Consider the following 19,130-nt stretch of genomic DNA (forward strand, 5'->3'; position numbering starts at 1 on the left):
TTGAGAAGTGTGTGTGGTCATTGCAGGGCCTCCTGGCCCCACCCGTGGTCAGAGCCACCCCTCCCCCCCACTCTAGATGACAGTTGTTCTGGTGTCCCAGGTCTTGGGGGTGTTCACATCTCTAGTCCTGGGCCTCCTGCTCTGGGTCCCTAGGTCTCCAGGTATCGGTAAAGCTCCTCAGTCCTGGGCATGAGGTCCAGGTGCACCAGCACTCGAACTAGGAGGGCGGTGAGCCGCATTGACAGGGTCTCCAGCCTGGGGTGAGTGGGTGGAGGGGGTACAAGTCAGTGGGAAGCAGTCCCTGGCCTCCCATATTCCCACTGGGCCCCAACTCTCCACTCACCTCAGGGCCACTTCAAACTTCAGCGTCTCCCAGACAACCCTGATGTGGCGCAGGAGACTGCTGCTGCAGACGTTTGGGTGTGCTGCGCTTGCCAGGCGGCTCCAGCCTCTGACCGCACTGCCAGAGACACAGTCAGCCCGGCCCCACCCTACCCCACCCCGCCCACAGCACTGGGGTTCCCTGCCAGCACCCACCTCTTGGCCATGAGGAAGTAGCGGTCGACAGGGGTGCCGAGGGCAGTGTTGATGGCCCTGACAGTGTTGATGTTGCGCAGCACGAGCAGCATGGGCCGAGGCAGGGCCTTGAGCACAGCCATGATGTCCTCGAAGTGCTCCCGGGCCATGGCCTGCATGTAGGCCGCTTCCTCGCGGCTCAGCAGGTGAGAGCGCCACAGCTGCCCCAGGTGCACGGGCCTCTGCATGAGCACCTCCGAGAACAGGAAGTAGTCTGGGGGGGAGGGGCTGAGCCAGGCTGCACACCCCCACCGCCCCCACACACACACCCCAGACTCACCTTGCACCCCAAGTGTGGCCGCGTGCGTCTTCATTGAGATGTCATCTCTCAGGATGATGGCCCGCCACAGTTGGCACAGGGCTGAGCGGTCCCTGTGGGGCCCAGAGTGAGCCGAGCCCCAGGCAGGAAATGCCAGGCCCAGGCTCAGCACGCCACACCTCCCACGCTTACTTCTCATCCAGGAACTGGTAGAGCCCATGGTCCAGCAGCACCAGCTCTGCCTTCCCGTCCGGGCCTTTCCGCACCAGAACTAGGGACAGGACACACTGGCTCATGCTCACCCACTCCAGCCCCAGCCGCAGCCCCACCTTTACCTCCTGGGGGCTCTTACCATTGCCAGGGTGGGGGTCAGAGTGGATGAAGCCTGTATAGAATATCTGCTCAGCGAACGCTTTGATGAGCTTCTCTGCTATCTGGGGTGACAACAGGACCATGAGACTCACCTAGCACACAGCGTTCCCTCCATATCCTGTGTGCACGTGATGCACACCTGCAGCAGGCACACCTTCCCTCGCCCCACCTTGCACTCACATCCTGCACAGCCAGCCCCATGGACTTGATGGCCTCCACGTCGTTGACCTTGCAGCCCTCACAGAACTCAGCTGTCAGCACACGCTGGGGGAGAGTGAGAGGCTGAGCTCGGCAGGCCCATGCACCCCCTGCCACCCCCCCCAGGAGGGGGCCCAGCGCACCTTGCTGGACGTGTCCCAGTGCACTCGGGGGACCACAACATAGTGGAAGTGCTGCAGGTCCCGTGCGCAGCGCTCAGCGTTCCGGCCCTCATTCTCAAAGTCCAGTTCCTGGGCCAGGGTCCCCTTCAGGTCCTGGGGCCATACAGGCAGTTGGTCAGGGCCAGAGGCAGTGCAGCCCGAGCACATACAGCATGCCGCTCCTGTCCGTGGGCAGCAGTTACCTGGAGGACCCAGCTGAAGCCGAAGCTGGGGTGCATGAGCTCCACGAGCCTGAGCAGGAGCTCCAGGGTCTGGATGTCCCCATCGAAGCGGTCCCGCAGGTCGATGTACTGCACCTGCACCAGGCAAGGGCATGGGAGGACTGCGCTGCTGCTGCCTGCGCCCTCTGCCACGGGAGGTGGGCCCCTCGTACCTTCACAGCCACGGCAGTGCCATCGTGCAGCCGGGCACGGTGTACCTGGGCCAGGCTAGCGGCAGCAATGGGCTGGTAGTCAAACTCCTGGAAGAGCTCGTGGGGCGGGGCCTGGAAGTCCTCAAGGAATAGCTCATCCACCTGGCCCCAGAGGATTCACAGCAGTGTGGAGACCAACGCCACGCCCCATCTCCCAGCCTCTGTGCCCCCGGGGGTAGGGCTCACCTCCCGGAAGCTACGAGTGAGGGCCTTGTCTTCCAGCACACGCAGTGTCTTGATGTACTCAGGGGGCAGCAGGTGGTTGAAGGAGCATAGCCCCTGACCCAGCTTCACGTACAGGCCCCCGTTGTTGATGGCCCCAGCCACCAGGGCATCAGCCGCCCGCTGATGACACGCAGACATCACCTCCAAGTATCCCGGGCTGTTCTGACCACAGGCATGAGGGGGCAGGATGGGGGCAGGCGGGCACCTCCTCAGTCCACCCAACATCCACCTCCTCCAGAACCCCCACCCCACAGCACACACAGGCCCAGCTGTCACCAAGGACACATGGACAGACCTCTTCCACCCCTCGCAGGATGACGTTCGTGCACCACCAGTAGTCCGCGGAGATCTGCAGGCCGACCCTCAGAGACCTGCCGGCACAGGCTCCCTCAGCCCAGGCAGGCACTCAGTCCCAGGCCCCACTCTGCCAGCCCCTCAGTGCACCCAGGGCAGAGGACTCAGCCCAGCCTCAGAGTCTCTGCCGTCAGAACAGCATCAATCTCAGCTCCTGGTCTGAAGAACAGACTACCTGCATCCACGCCACCCTCAGCTCCCTAACACTGCTGCCTGCTGCCCAGGACCCATGGGAGGAGTAGAGCTGGGTTGGGAACTAGGGCCTCAATCAGATGCAGTCTTTCTTTTATACCACACTTGTTATAAAATAAAACCCACCCAGGACCACCCAGGTATACTTGTAATAGCTGGCCAGCCGGCCACTGTTGCCAGCTCCTATGTGGACTTGCTCCAGGACACCACACTCCTGGCCCTGCCTCCTTTACTCTGGGCCCCCTTTCCCAGGCTGGGCCCCTGTGGACAGGAGCCCCCAGGGAGTTGCTTCCCAGATGGGGATCCCCAGTCCTCTCCTGCCCAGGGGACAGCCCAGCACAATCCAGAGGCCTGGGCCCTTCTGGTGTGGGCAGCAGTCCTCACACTCCCTACACCCAGGCTCTGGGCAGGCAGCCCTGGTCGGACAGGAAAGGGTCCAGCACTGGAATCCAGGCCTCCCTCCCTTCACAGGAGGGATGTGGGACTCCTGCCCTTTAAGATAGAGCCCTCCCAGCTGGCGTGGCTCAGTGGTTGAGTGTTGACCCATGCACCAAGAGGTCGCCAGTTCGATTCCCAGTCGGGGCACATGCCCAGGTTGTGGGCCCGATACCCCAATGGGGGCATGCAGGAGGTGGGCAATTGATGTTCTCTCATCAATGTTTCTCTCTCTCCCTCTAAAAATCAATAAAGAGGAAAAAATTTTTTTAAATGGATAGGAGCCCTGGGAAAACCCAGGGCCAGCCATCCAAGCCAAGCCTCAGCTGTGTCCTGCTCCTAGCCACCTGCACCGCTGACGACACAGGAACCAAACAGGGCTGTCTGTGAGGAAGGGAGGGTGTGACCAGCAGGGTGAGCAAGACAGGATTTCCCTGGGGACACGGGCAGGGGCCCTTCCTGAATAACTCAGTACAGAACCAGGACAAGGTCTGCACAGGGGTGGGGGCGATGGCTACACTCAAGGTGACGACCAAGTTCCTGAATTAAGGACAAGAGAAGCCAGGTGTCTCCCAGCTGAAGAAGGGAGTTACAAATACAGAAAGAACGAGAATGAGCTACACTGGAGAAGGGAGGTGAACGCAAAGGTTGGACGTCTTTGGATACAGCACACTCGGCTCTAGTCCATGCAAGGCCTGGGGCACACCCCCCGGCATGCTCTTCATGGCCCTAAGACTTACGACCTTTCTCCACGCCAGGGCTGCAAAAGGACAAGAGAAGCCTGGACCGTCTTTAGTGCAGAAGGAACAAATGCTCAAAAATGGAGACATGTCAAAAGGATTTGGAGATGTTAATGGTAAAATCTTGGTGCTCTGTACAGCATTCCCACCTATGTTTGAAATGTTTCACTATAAAATGTTGGAGATTTTTAAAAAGGGTCACAAAAGCTCAGCTGAAGGGGCTCCCATTAGCCACTGAGGAATGGTCTCAGCAACAAAATAACAGTGATACTAACAGCAACCCATGGGATGAAACATGAGTCCAGGTTGATGCGAATAACTGAGTAAATAACCAGGGAGGAAAGAAATGTCCTTGCAGTCGAATGTCAAACAATGAATGTGGAAGGAATGAATGAAAAGAAAAATCACCCTTTGGTGATCACAATACTGAGAATGAATTCACCCCAAAAGTGGGCAGAGTGACGGGATCGGGCGTCAGCAGATTCCAAGTACAAGGGAGTACATGGGACTCTACTATTCTTGCCCAAACGTACCACCCAAATCTAACCAAGAGCAAACATCAGACAAACCCACCCCAAGGGCCAGTCTATGACAGCGGTCAGCAAAATTTTTTGTCACAGGGTTAGGCAGTACTTGGCTTCACAAGCCATCTGGCCCCCATACTGCCGTTACAGTGAGAGCAACCACAGGTAGTGGGGGGCATGGCCATGGTTCCAAGGAAGCTTCACTTCCAAGATGGGCAGCAACCCTTTTGGCCAGTTTTCTGACCCCTGTTGCACATTACTGACCCACAAATAGCCTCCAGATCTCTCCAGGTCCCTTGTCTGAAGAACTACCAAAGAGGTCAGGCCTTTGCCCCAATTCCTTCTACCTGTGGAATTTCTTGAGTGACAGCAGTGTCTCCGATTCATGGTGGCCCTGATAGTTTATAGTGAGGGGCTTGATGACCAGAAAGACCCACCCTATGATCAGTTTTGGAACTCTGAGCCAAGTGGCATCAGCCCAGTGGGGAGGGGGCTGGAGTCTGAGCTCCATCATGAGGCCAATGACATGCTCAGTTGTGCTGATATACTGAAACTCCAGCAGGTACTTGCCACTGATGCCCAGGGGTGAATCCACGTGGACTGACGCATGTCAAAGCCAGGAAGTAACAGGTCTGACGAAGCAGAGCTCCGATCTGAGACCCTCCCTGATCTGACCCCATGTGTCCCTCACTTTAGCTGGTCCTGCTCTGTGCCCTTGTCTGTAACAACATCCCAATCTTCAGCACAGTGCTTTCCTGAGTCCTGGGAGTCGCCTTGGGGACTGTCAAACTGAGAAGGCTGTGGGGACCCCCAATGGGGATCCCGTAACTAGCAGCTGGTATCAGAGTCCTGGGTAGATGTGGGGGTCTGGGGGACTGTGCCCTGACCTCACGTTTAGCCATGTGAGTCAAGGAGACACTGGGAACTGCTCCAGACTACAGGATCTGAGACACGGACTCTGGACCGGTCCTTGTGCTGAAAGCATTGTTACTAGGGTGTGCAGTGATAGGAACAGATCTGAGGGTCATAATGTATCAGCTTCCTGATTGTGCTTATGAGAGAGAAAGTCCTTGCTTAGAAAACACACTCAAGCTTTCAGGATGATAGAACATGTTGACAACTTGACTGTGAAGGTTTCAAGCAAAAAGTTCTTTTGTATTATTCTTGCAACTTTTCTGGACATTTGAATTGTAACCAAAAAAGGGGGAGGGGAGCCCAGAGATTGTAAAAGAAACCAGGTACTGAAGCAAACTGCCCCTTCTCCAGTCTTTGTGCATTGGACACGTGTGGCATGTTCTGACTTCAGCCACCCTGACCTGAGCACCGACGTATCATGGTCAGACTCGCCCCTACCCATGCTCCTTCCCTGGGCTCCTGCAACCCTGCTGCCCTTTACCCAGGATCTGTTGTGTGTCTCCAGTCTCCAGAGGTCCTGTGGTCACCCTGAGCCCAGCCAGGGATGCTCCATCAGGCCTGCCTGTCCTGGCAACTGTTAAGGCTTAGAGCTGACAAGAAGGCGCAGACTGGGTGGGGGAGATAATCGTCTGGCTCCCCTCCTTCCAATCCCAGCTCAGCCTCTGAAAGCAGATGGTGGGAAAGTGTTCGCAGGAGCACAGCAGAGAGGCAGGCACACAAGCCTCCTGCTGGGGTGTCCAACACGCAAGTAGCAGCCACATGGGGGCAGGTGAGACGAGCCCAGGACAGCTGAGTGGGCGTTTCAGAACCAAGCTGCACAGGGACAGCCCCACACTGTGCAGGAGAGAGTCATGGAAGGAAAAGCCCTGACTCCAAGCTGCCATCAACCTCAAGCTTGCACAGCACAGAAGCCACCACCAGAACCAGCCCAGGGTGACTGGGAGCTCTAGGTGAACCCGGAGAAGAAGGGGTTTTCTTCACGCTGGAGATGGGAGTGGGCAGGCGCTCGGCCATCTGGTGCCTCTGGTGTGGTGTGAATCTCAGTGACGCTTTTGGCTAAGTGCCTGAAGGCCTCAGTGGCCTTAGCCCTCTTTCCTGGGAGAATCGGCCCAGGTCCGAGAGGCAGCAGGTGCTCACAGCCGGCGGATCGGGACATACCCCCACCCCAGGAGCACCCTAACCAGGGTTTTACGTGAGCCCTTTCCCCAGGCATTCTTGTGCACAGTGGGTTTGGGTAAACTGAGGTTTGACTCTGTGCCAAGAACTGGTTCTTAGGACTTTCAGGCTACAGGATTATCTGTATCTTACCAAGAGCAGGAGTGCTGACCCAGGTGCTTCACCCGAGATCAGCCCTGTTCCCAATATCCTGACTAGGAGACAAAGGGTCAGAAGAGCCTGATGAGCAGACAGCACCATGTCCACTCCAGTGTGCTGGGGCCGGAGTGAGACGGCAGCCCTCCCTCAGGGCCCCAGACCACTCTGTCTGGGTGCCAAAGCGAGAAGGCAGGTGAGGAGGAGGGTGGAAGGCACCAGCCCCGCCCTATCACCTACTGGTCAAGGAGGAGGATCTGGAGGGTCTGTGGAGGCCTGTCAGTGTGGGCAGCTCACCTGCACTGTGCCCATGCTGGCGAGGCTGCGCGGGGAGAACACTGTGCTGTGCCACCCAGCCCTCCTACCTGCCGAAGCGCCCAACACCGTCCACCATGAGCCTCATCCTTCTCTTCTCCTGAGGCTCTGCCACGACGTAGCGGATGCCAAGGAGCAGGGGCAGCCCCACTGCCGTGGAGGAGAGCACCTTCTTCCACAGGGGCTGGGGTCTCAAGGACCTGGAGGGACAAAGATGCATGACCAGCTACTTCCTGTCTGTGCCCCACTCCCTGCCCGGACTAGGTTCTGCAGGCAACGTTGGTTTCAGACACTTATGTGGTCAGCAGTATGCTTTCTGAACACGATGTCCAAGTCACCTCACCTGAGCCCCATAGGCACCCCAGACGCCAGGCTCCAACTGGCCAGTGGATGGAGAAAGCGGCTCCTTTGCTACATGGAAAGCCACTCATGGGACCAGGGCCACCTATCCTGTGGATACCCATGCCATCCATGCACCTCGCCGATGGTCCCAATGGACTGCAAGCGTCAGGATGGCAAGATGTGCAGGTAACACACACTTGACACGATGAGAGGTCAAGACAAGGAACACAGTGGGAGCGCCAGCCCCCAGCCATGTGTCTGACCGTCTCCAAGCTGCTGCCCCTCCAGGCCTGAGTCTCGCCTGCAGCGCCCTCCCACCTCACTCCACCCACCCTGCCCACTAGCTCCGGTCTTGGACCTCATGCCCTGCGCCTTGTTTTGGCCTCACCACAGCAGCCCTTCCTGCTTCACCGTCTGAGCCGCAGCTCTGCTGCCTTCTGCTCACCATGCTGCTGCAGGGGTCCTGGCCCTGGAACCCCAGTCTCAAGTCAGACCCCCACACCAGGAGCAAACACATACTGTCTTGGAGGGGTACAGAGAAGATCCCACCACGGGCCCACAAGAGGTCATCCGATGATCCCTGCCTGGTGAGAGGCTGCAGAGAACTCACCACCGAGCAGGCAGGACGCTGAGGCTTCTCCTGAGGAAGGCAGCGGGGACTGGCCAGCGCTGGGGCCTGCTCTGCAGCACAGCGCAGTGGAAGTGGCAAAGTGGGGACTGCAAAGTGAGCAACAGCATGGGGTCAGACGAGGCAGCCACACGCCCTCGGCCCTGCCCTGGCACTGCTGGGGCCCTGGGACATTTCAGTTAGTCTCCTCTGCTGCTGAGACCACTGGCCCACAGCCTGAGGAAGGCTTTCTGCATTTCCGAAGGAAGTGTCAAGAATGCTCTCCCGGCCAATGTGGCTCAGTGGCTTGAGTGTCACCCTATGGACTTAGAAGTCCTGGTTCAATTCCCGGTCAGGGCACATGCCCAGGTTGCAAACTCGATCCCTCTTAGGGGGTGTGCAGGAGGCCGTCAATAGATGTTTCTCTCTCTCTCCCCCTAAAAAATCAATATGAATTTTAAAAAAGCCCTGGCTGGCCCTGGCCAGTTTGGCTCAGCGGTTAGAGCGTCGGCCTGCGGTCCAGAGAGACCCGGGTTCGGTTCCCGCTAAGGGCACGTACTTCGGTTGCAGTTTGTCCCCGGCCCTGGTTGGTCGTGCGGGTGGCAGCCACTCGATGTGTCCCTTCACATCAATGTTTCTCTCTCTCTCTCCCTTCCTCTCTCTCCCTCTCAATCTATCTGTACAAAAAAAATGGAAAAATATCCTCGGGTGAGGATTAAAAAAAATTAAAAAAAAATAAAAAAAATTAAAAAGCCCTGGCTGGTTTGGCTCAGCAGTTAAGCGCCAGCCTGCAGATCAGAGAGTCCCGGGTTTGGTTCCCACTAAGGGCACATACCTCAGTTGTACTTTGTCCCTGGCCTTGGTTGGGGTTGTGTGGGTGGCAACCACTTGATGTGTTTGTCTCACATCGATGTTTCTCTCTCTTCCTCCCTCTCTCCCTCCTGCTCTATCTGAAGATAAATGCAAAAATGTCCTTGGGTGAGGATAAAAAAAAAAAGGATGCTTAACCACATAATCAAAAAGACTGGATGCAGCCCTGGCCGGTTTGGCTCAGCGGTTAGAGCATCGGCCTGTGGTCCGGAGAGACCCGGGTTCGGTTCCCGCTAAGGGCATGTACCTCGGTTGCAGTTTGTCCCCGGCCCTGGTTGGTCGTGTGGTGGCAGCCACTCGATGTGTCCCTTTCACATCGATGTTTCTCTCTCTCTATCTCTTCCTCTCTCTCCCTCCCACTCTATCTGTACAAAAAATGTCCTCGGGTGAGGATAAAAAAAAAAAAAAAAAGACTGGATGCAGGAAAAATGTGCCTTGCACAGGTCGTTGTTCTGAAAGTGGATGAAGACACCAGGAACGCCAGTTACTCTGACCCCAGAGGCAGAATGGAGATGCTAGCCAGCAGGACCCCCAGAGAAGCTAAGTTCCTGGGAGGCTCTCTGCTCACTGGCTACCTTGGTCTCCCAATCTTACTTGAATTATGGGCCTTACAAGTTCCACGACCACAGATTTCCCAACTGCAAATCCTCAGTTTCTAGGGGAAAGACATTGTGTATAGTAAGTGATGGCCCACAGAACAGATGTTAAGATTATCGCTGTGAGCTCTGGGCCAGATAAGGAATCGACTTTCCAACCACTTTCTGGCCAAAGCATGCAGCCCTGAAGACAATTCCAAGGACAGCAAAACAAAACAAAAGTCAAAGGAAATATCCATGACCTATTGTCCCAAGAGGAGGACGGCGCTGACAAAACCTCTGCTCAGCAAGGCTACAAACAGCAAGGGCCAGAGCGGATAGTGCTCTGTGCGCCCTGCTGCCCCTCTGGCCCGCACACCTGACTTGGCCACGTGACAGCACACATGGCCATGCCAGGCCACACAGAAGAGTGGGCCCAGGGAACACATCTGTACACACACAGTGGTCAGCTCTCAGAACATCAGTGAATGCCTGCACAACGGCTGGGGTCCAGGCTGGAATCCCAATCACCTCCCACCAGACATCAGAGGGGGGTTTGTGACGAGCAGATGTGCCAAGAGGGTCAGTCCTGCCTGCCCACACTGATCCTGCCCCTACATGCAACTCTGCCTCGGCCCTGTTCAGACCCACCCGTCTGTATCCCTCATCCCGCATACCTTCTACCACTCACACTCACCCACCCACCAAACCCTGCCAGGAAGACCAGCCTGACAGTGGGCTTTGTGTGCGACCAGGGACCACAGACGGGGCTGTGGAACAGCACTGGGTGCAAGGGAGGGAGGGATCCTGTGGCCTGGCAGTGAGGGGACATCCACCTGGACATTATAGCGGGTTTTCTAGACAGAGAACATGGCATCAGTGAAGGCCTGAAGTCAGGAGAGTACAGGTGTTTCTGAGGAGACAGGACTGTGTGGTTGGAAAGCTCATGTGCCCAGAGGTGAAGAAGGGGACTGCCCAAAAAGAGAAGGGTGAGGCCAAGTGAGCTGGAAATGGGTGGGCGTCTCAAGGCCCTTACTGAGGTTTTCCCAAGGCGGGGGGTGATATGCTGGGGACTTTAGCCTTGGGGGAGATAGGGGCAGGTGTCCAGTCAGAAGGGCTAGAGCCCAAGTCAGAGCAGTGGCTGGGGAGGGGGCTGCTGAGTGAGGGAGCCCAGAGGATCCCAGGCAAGCAGGAGGAGCCAGGGAGTCCTGCCACCTCAAGACCACAGCCCAAGAGTGACCACAGCCACCAGCTGCCAGCCGCCATGCTTGGCACTCATTATCAGTGACCCTGAGAAAACCCCAACAAGCAGATCTGAGTTGCAGGGGGCTTCTTTCAACAGCAGCTTAGCCTCTTTGCAAAGTCACGGGGACCCATGAGTTGGGTGCTGGTGCTAGGCACAGCCATCTATCAAGTCTCTCTACTTCAGCATATCTGTAGTTTTTTTATAACTAAATGTTAAATAAAAGGTTATAGGGAAAAACTGGGAGGACTATTGTAGGTCAGGAGGCTAGACAGACGGAACATCAAGTGCAAAGTAGGAACCCCAACCTCGACCTGGAAGAAGCACCTCCCCAGATGACCTGAACACGAACAGTGGACACTGGGAATTGCAGGCTCACCTGTGTCACTGAGCTTGCAATGGTGCAATTTTTACAAACTGAAGGTTTGTGGCAGCCCAGCGTCCAGCAAGTCTGTCCGCACCACGTTTCCAACAAGCAAATGTAACAGTCAGCATTTTTTAGCAATAGTATGGATTTATTTATTTTTTAGGGTCTTTCAGTAAAAACCGGAAGAATTACTAGACAAATTCAAAAAGAGCTGCAAGCACTAGCAATAGTAAGGTTTTGTTTTGTTTTGTTTTTTCTTTGTTGATTTCAGAGAGAGAGAAAGGGAGAGGGAGAGACAGAGAAAAACATCAATGAGAGAGAACATCGACTGGCCGCCTTCTGCATGCTCCCCATTGGGGATTTGGCCCCACAACCTGAGCATGTGCCCTGACCAGGAATCAAACCAGCGACCTCTTGGTGCATGGATTGATGCTCAACCGCTGAGTCACACCAGCCGGATGCAATAGTAAGTTTTACTTAAGGTATCTACATTCTTTTTTTAGACATAATGCTTCTGCACACTCAGTAGACTACAATATTAACATAAGTTTTATATGCACCAAGAAACAAAAAATCCATGAGACTCGTGTTACTGTGGTGGTTTGGAATCAAAGGAGCATGACAGAATCACCGTGGTTACAAAAGAGAGTGTCCTTGCCCTGGCCAGTTTTGCTCAGCAGTTAGAGCGTTGGCCTGCGGTCCAGAGATACCCGGGTTCAGTTCCCGCTAAGGGCATGTACTTCGGTTGCAGTTTGTCCCCAGCCCTAGTTGGGTCAGGTGGGTGGCAACCACTCAATGTGTCCCTTTCACGTCGATGTTTCCCTCTCTCTCTCTCTCTCCCTCCCACAGTATCTGAACAAAAAACAGAAAAATGTCCTCGGGTGAGGATTAAAAACAAAAACAAAAACAAAAGAGAGTGTCCTTGTCAGGGATGCACACTGAAGGTCTAGCCTCTAAAGGTTTGAGTCAGAATGTCTGTGACTTACTATCTAATGGTCCAATGACAACAAAACACGTTTCAAATAGAAAGAGAAACAACCGGGGCAAGATGCTGGCGGTACGCAGACCTAGGTGGTGAGTGTGTCAGGTGGCACCTATATTTAAATGTTTTCATGGGCAAAAGTGCGAAGTATACGCTATCCTACTCGATGTCCCAGCCCGGAAGGTGGCGTTTCAGAGCCAGGGCAGGGGTCCTCACCTGGACAACTCTGTGCCAGGGCATCGGGCACTGTCTGCAGACACTCTTAGTTGTCACAACTTGAGGGAGCAGGAGCTCCTGGCATTGAGTGGGTGGAGGCCAGGGGCCAGGACGGCCACCCGAGACTGAGCAGCGGGGGACGGGCGGTAGTAAAGTGCAAGGCCTAGAACACACGGTGGGCAGCTGCGCATGCTGAGCTCACCTGGGGTCAACGAGCCGCTAGGCTTTCCCAGGTTTCCTCCTCACTGGGCCAAGCCACCTGACTGTCCCCAGTGCCCTCACCTCTTCTCAACAACCCTGTGCCACCTGACACAAAGTAGTACACACTTGCTGGGTTGAACTGAACTATCTATGTTAACACTGTTTCCCACAAGTTCTTCAAAAGGAAAAGAAGGGTTTGTTTTGCCCAGAAGAGAAGAGAGACTTTTCCCCATACGTGGAAAGCTTGGCGAGGGATTCTATACAGAATGTGAAGAGACCAGAGTGGAAAGGTGGCAGAGTGGGGTCTGCTCCAAGCCCTGTGGGTTCACCATGGCAGACAAATAAGGAAAATTGCCAAAGATGACCAACTACGACCATCCTGAGATGCCAACATCCAGAGCAGAGACCCCCCCAGGGACCCAGCCCAGTGTTGATGTTCTGAGGGAGCAGAGCCAAGGCCTGGGTCAGAGGCTGTGTCGTGTGCAGCACCCCGGAGCCCCAGCACAGCTGCCCCAAGACCACAGCCAAACCCAGCCTCACTCAATCCTCCAGATGCCCCTGTGAAGGCTGAGCACGTGGGCGGCAAACGCTCTGGGCATGTCTGACTCAGCTGGCAGAAGACTGCAGAGAGGAGAGGTCCCCAAGAGAGCTTGCCTTCGAGACCCTCCACCTGGAGAAGCCCCTGGCCTGCCAGGGAGGGACACAGAGTGAGGGGCCAGGCGCAGGCCGGTGGGGGCCACTTAGGTTTTCTGGTGACCCCAGTGAGAGTTCACAGGGTATGAGATGGCACATGACTCACAGCAGCCTGAGGCTGACGGGGTATCATGAGTGGGCAGAGTCCATGAATGCCAAGCTCCGGGATGGAAGAACAGGTCTGGTCTGCAGCCTTACCCCATTACCCGGTGCCGGGGAAACACCCCTCCTATCATCTTTCATCTCTGAATGGGGCGACAGTGTCAACCTTGCAAGGCTGGAAAGGTGAGAGATCGTGGACACAAAGCACCTCACTCAGGACCTGGCACTTTATAAATGCTCAACACAAGGAGGGCGTTTACTGCAGCAGCTCCTGGCCAAGCCAGCAACGGACAACATCCTTCCTGGTCCCACAATAGCTCGCCCTGAAATCCTCCGGTGCTGAGGGGTCCTGACAGCCAGAGGGGAGTACACTGTCCCCGAGTCATTAATATGCAAGCGTTTGGTGAGAAATGTCAAGTCACTTAACCTTAAACATCATTTTGATATTAAAACATACTGTTCTTAACGTCACCCCAATAAATTCAAAAAATTTTTCTAAAAGATTTTTTTTCTGTTCTAGTATAAATTATCAACCAGTTGATAAGATCTAAAGGACTGGCCCTGGCTGGGCAGCTCAGCTGATTAGAACGTCATCCCAATGCACCAAGGTCTGGGGTTCTGTACCCAGTCAGGGCACATACAAGAATTAACCAGTGAATGCATAAGTAAATGAAGCAACTAACTGGCGTTTTACTCTCTCTCCTCCCCCTCCCTTCTTCTCCTTTCTAAAAATAAAAAATTTTTAAATGTTTTAATAGTACGGGATTGTCTGAATTACAATGCTATTATGAATTGGATTTTATTTCAAATAAATAAAAGCCCTGGCCCATGGGCTCAGTTGGTTGAGCGTCGTCATCCCATGTTCCCAAGGGGTCACAGGTTCAATTTCCAGTCAGGGAAAATGCCCAGATTGCGGGTTCAAGCCCCAGTCTGTGTGTGTACAGAAAGCAAACGATCAGAAAACAATCGATGTTTCTCTCTCATGTTGATGTTTCTTTCTCTCTCTCTCTCTCCCTTTCTCCCTCTCTAAAAATAGAAATAAGTAAATAAAAGATAAAATAAAATAAATAAAAAATATAAAACACACCATTCTTTTACAGAAGAGAGTGCTACATCTGAGTCATTTTACAGCAAAGCATGAGGCCCTGGCTGCATCCCAGCCTCCTGACGACTGTCCATTGCTGTCAGGGGTTCTGGTGAGGAAGCTGAGGACCAGAGTCCACAGCCTCTGAGCACATGACAACACAGTGCCAAGTGCACATGGACCACAGTCCCCAGGAGCCACCACCTAGTAGGAGCTCTGGCTGCATCTCATACTCCCCAACTTATTTCCCAGCACGAACTCCTCACTCATGCTCCTGTGACAAAGGTCCCTTTGGTAGACCCTGGAAAGCCCAGCCCAGTTCTCCAACCTGCTGTCCTGCCTGGAATACCCTGCAGTCCACCCTGATTCACCCCCTACCCCTGCATCTGGTCCATTCCTCCTCCACTGACCTTATCACACAAGAGTGACTATCAGCTTAGACTCTGTCCCCAACAGACTGAGCAGGGCCCACCTCTCAAACATGCCTGTACTTCTAGGATCCAACACGTAGTTTGCTAGATGGAGCAGAAACTCCAGAAACGCTTGTTGCACTGAGATCAAAAGTGATAAGCACACAACGCGCCAGAGCCCAGGCAAAGACATCGGCTGAGCAGCAGGTGGAAGACACAGTCCAGCAAGAGATGAGCAGCCCTGCAGCACCCTGGCCCTGCGCAGAACTCCAAGGATGAGGCCGTGTGCCCACAACTCTGCAGCACCCACAGGCTCCTGCCAGTTGAAGATGCCCAGCGTTCCCCAAATGATCCCCATCACACAGGAGACACCCCCAAAGCCCAAAGAGGTCCTGTGGCTATAGATGTGGGGCAGGGTCCAGTCAGGGCAGCTTCCACCACATCACACATAACCTGAACCACACCCGGGGCCTGAGACCAGAGGTGCCTGACACAGGTGCAGAGGGGGCTGTGGGTCCCCAGGAAATCCTCCCACATGCCAGTGCCTTCTCACCAAGATGACCACACATGTGTCCCTGTACCCCTCCCGCTCCAGGGTGGACAAGATGAGATGGGCTTCCTGTCCTGCTTCCCTGGAGTGTGTGCACAGTATGTTTGCACACACCCAGGTCTCATCAGAACTCAGCTAACAACATACAAAGCAGCAAAAGAAGACCTCAGTAGTAACACTGAAATCGGTATCACAAAGCTCACCGACGCGTGTACTTTAACACAGAACAATGACTACGTGTGTTCACATACGTGGCACCAGCTGAGCTGTCTGTTTCCCTAACATCCTGTAGATTAGACAGAGCCGATTAGAAGGAAGATGAGATGTCACTGCGGACAAGCCAGCCCACAGCAGTGGAGGCCACCACTGGGTCTCACGATGATGCTGTAACAGAAACCTGCACAGAGCTGACCAGAACCTGGGCACTTTAATAACAGGGTCAACAGCCCTAACCCTCAGCAGGACCATGGACGCCTGTGACCCTCTCGGCCCCATCTGGACTCAGAAGCCCACAGGGCCCACTGGGCTTGGTGGCTGTGAGCAGCTCCTACTTAGGGGCTAAAACTGCCCCCTCCCCCTGGTCTGCAGCATTAAGCGACCTGATGTGTGAAGAAGCTTCATGAACTGTGAAGGGCTACACTCAAGGCTGCTCCCCGTGCTGGGGCTGCTCACTGTCCCCCGCAGGTTCAGGGGGATTCGTTTTCCCAGGGCTGTCTACACCCACAGGCTAGGCTTAGGGGAGAAATGCAAGCTCCACAGAAAACCCTCGGCTTCAGGACCCAGGAACCCTCAGTCCCTTCCGCTCCAAACAAGACGACGGCCCGGCCCTGGGGAGGGAGCGGTGACCCAGGTGCTAACCGCACGATGCGCAGCCGGGAGGCCGCCCGCAGGCCCGGGAAGGCCGGCCGCCGGCAGGAGGAGCAGCAGTGGGCGGGCAGCCGGGACGGGCGAGGGCGGGGCGCGGGGCGCGGGGCGCGGGGCCGCAGCCGGGGCAGGTGTCGGCTCGGGGTGCGTACGGGACCGGGCAAGGTGATACCGTCTGGGATCTGGCGGGGCCTGGGCAGTGCGGGGTCTGCGGGACACACCGGGCAGGGACAGGGGTGCCCTCGGCTCCGACGCCGGGGCAGCCGGCCCGCAGCTGACTTGGGCAAAGGCGCCCCTCTGGGGACGGCGCCTGGGAGGACCAGGGGGCTCTGGTGAGCCGGGGACGACCTGCCCGGTCCTGCGTGGCCCCGGCATCTCCTACAAGGTCTGAGGGTCTAAAGCGGGGTCTGGAGGGCGGGGTATCTGAGAGCCGTGGAGGACCCCTGAAGAGCCTGAGGTCCGGGGACAGGGTCCCTGACAGGGCCCGGACGAGGCATCCTGGGGTGCGCAGGGACTCGGTCTCGGGGACGCGCGGGACCCGGACGGAAGGCTGACGGCGTCGTGGAGGGGGCGCCGGGCCGGGCCGGCGAGGACTCACCGGTCGCCACATGTTCCAGCCGCCGCTCGGCTCCCGCTCGGCTCCCACTCGGCTCCCGCTCGGCGCAGGCTCGCGTCGCCCCGCCCAGCGGTCTCTGCGGGTGGTGGTTCACTGCGCACGCGCCTCCCGGCGGCGGTGGGAGGGGCCTGAAGCCACGCCCCGAGCGTCTCGCGGCCGCGGCGGTGCAGCGCCCCCTGCTGGCCCCCGCTGGCCTAGCTTTAGGGCTAAGGGTTGCAGACGCCCGCGCGGGGGTCGCCAGGCCGGGCAGAAGCCGCGAGGGGCTTGGGACCTGGGGCCTGTGCAGCTCAATACTCCCCGAGCCAGGGGTGAGGACGAATTTCTGTGAGGGCTCCGCCGCAGAACGAGGCAGTGGCTCCCGAGCTAACGGGGCTCCGTGTTCCGTGCAGCGCCCACGTTCATCTGGATCGGGGGCCAGTGATTCTCACGAGCACCTGCTGTGTGCGGGCGGCCCGGCTGCGCGGGGACTCTGCCGCGAAAGGTGAGCAGCGGGAGGCCAGGACCACGGAGAAAGCTCCTCTTCAAGAAACGTCCTCCCAGACCCTGCCAGGGCTTCTCCTCCCTCCTCTTGCTTGCTCCCCGCTCACCCCTGCCAGGGAGCTTCTCCAAAGGCAGGTTCACCCCCCACACTGTCCCCAAAGACCTGTTTCTGATGTCACTGAAGCCACGCCCTCGAGTTGGTGACACCAGCGGGTCTGGAGTCTTTCTGTGGCCTGGCCACCTGCTGCGTCCACCCGGGGCCTCGAGTCTCCTGCTCCACACACACTACTGCCCCACCTTCACACCAACTGCTTAGGAAGCTTCTTCCTCAATGGTTGCAACTCTCCCATCTGCCTGTCCCCTTCCCACATGGCGCCTCCTTCCACATGGTCAGGCCAACGGGGCCTGTTCATCCGACTATCTCTGGGCCCAGGTGAACTTGTGGCCCTGCCACCTAACACCCCAGGCCTCTTCTGCCGCCTGGTGCCACAGCACCACCTTGTTCCCACCGCCTCCAGTGGCGCGAATGCCCTGGCTGAGTGCAGACAGCTGTCCTCAGTGACTTTGCCCAACTTGCCAGGACAGGAACTTAGCATGTCATCTTCACCCTGTGTCCTGGTGTCCAGGACAAGTCCTGACAGAGTGGATCTGAAGCTCCTCCCAGGGCCAGGCTTCTGGGATGTTCCCAGTTGCACATGTTCAGCCTCCCCACCCAACCCCTTAATGTCTGTGAAACAGGTCCAGGAAATAGTGGAGGTTGGCACAGAAGTACTTCCTGGGTATCTGAGAAGTGACAACAGCAGGGTGTGAGCATGGCTGTGCACTTCCCCTGGTGACACACACATGGCCACTGGAAACCTGGGCCATCGACTGTCCTGGGGCTGGGAATTGGGGGCAGGGGGAGAGCTTTCCTGTCCACTCTTGGGAAACAAGGTACAGCAGTTTCCCACCCCCAGATGAACAAAGGAATGAACTCAGTCCTATTTCTACATCAGAGAACCCTAGTACTGGCCTGGCTCCCGTCCTGGGCTCCCTCTGCATGGCAGGGCACTGGTCCTGGATTGAATGGGGGTACCCTGCCCCAGATGGTGCTGTGTGGAGTCAGTTCCCCCAAATGGGACTGCTGGGTCCCAGGGATAGCCAGAAGACCTTACCCCCCGTGACCACCACTCATGTTCCACTCATCTGTCCTCCATTCTCAAGCCCATCTTCCAAATCTCCAAATACCCTGGTGTTCCCAGGCCCTTGAGTCTCCAAAACTGCTATTAAAGAAAAAATAAAGAGGACCTGTGTATTAAGACACATGCATGACTCTCACACAGATAGAAAATGAGCAGTGCGTCCCCTCCCCAAATATGTGTCCAAGTTCTAAGTTCCAGAATCTGTCCTGTGACTTTATTTGGAAATAAGGTTGTTACCAATGTAATTAAGGTTCTCTCAGTGAGATCATCCTGGATGAGGATGGGCCCTAAATCCAATGACTGGTGTCCTTAGAAGGAGAAGGAGGTCTAAGACACAGGAAAAGTCCCTGTGAAGACAGAGGCAGAGACCGGAGTGATGTGGCCACACGCCAGGAAATGCCAAGAATTGCTGGCAGCTGCCAGAGGCTGGAGAGGGGCCTGGAACCTGGTCCCCGCAAGCCTCTGGGAGGAACCGGCCCTGACAGCACTGTTTTGACTTCCGGCCTCTAGCACTGTGGTAAAATAAACCTGGGTTGTTGTAAGCCACCAAGTTCATGGTAATTTGTTCCAGCAGCAACTCAGAAACTAGTACAGTGTGCCAAAGGGTTATTTAAGACATTAACTAATGAGAGAACCAGGAATGTGGTTTCAAGTTCAAAAGAAAAGTTCAAAACCACAGATTTATGTGGAGTGAAAGAAGGCTGAAATAAATTTTAAAAAGGAGACTCGCCTGGCTA

The 19,130-nt window shown here is 56.0% G+C and overlaps 1 protein-coding gene and 1 non-coding gene across 3 annotated transcripts; both read right to left on the reverse strand.

The window, feature by feature from the left end:
- Nucleotides 1-4: 4 nt before the first annotated feature.
- On the reverse strand, nt 5-16,772 carry ADCK5 (aarF domain containing kinase 5). Of its 2 annotated transcripts, XM_036281252.1 has the most exons (15): nt 16,715-16,772; nt 7,963-8,069; nt 7,061-7,210; nt 2,520-2,595; nt 2,186-2,386; nt 1,961-2,101; nt 1,770-1,883; nt 1,549-1,680; nt 1,388-1,471; nt 1,188-1,269; nt 1,028-1,106; nt 857-948; nt 538-790; nt 344-460; nt 5-255 (listed from the first exon to the last, which is right to left on the reverse strand). In XM_036281252.1, exons 1-15 carry the CDS (start codon nt 16,724-16,726, stop codon nt 150-152), a joined length of 1,746 nt encoding a protein of 581 aa, XP_036137145.1. In that variant the 5' UTR covers nt 16,727-16,772; the 3' UTR covers nt 5-149. The 2 variants fall into 2 exon arrangements, with proteins under 2 accessions (XP_036137145.1, XP_036137146.1); XM_036281253.1 differs by lacking the exons at nt 7,061-7,210; nt 7,963-8,069; nt 16,715-16,772 and having other exon boundaries at nt 2,186-2,381; nt 2,520-2,563.
- On the reverse strand, nt 11,177-11,237 carry LOC118643353. The gene has a single exon (XR_004961982.1). It is a non-coding gene; the product is annotated as a U7 small nuclear RNA (small nuclear RNA).
- Nucleotides 16,773-19,130: the final 2,358 nt, after the last annotated feature.

The sequence above is a fragment of the Molossus molossus genome, unplaced genomic scaffold (assembly GCF_014108415.1).
Source record: "Molossus molossus isolate mMolMol1 unplaced genomic scaffold, mMolMol1.p scaffold_m16_p_33, whole genome shotgun sequence".
Classification (NCBI taxonomy): Eukaryota; Metazoa; Chordata; class Mammalia; order Chiroptera; family Molossidae; genus Molossus; species Molossus molossus.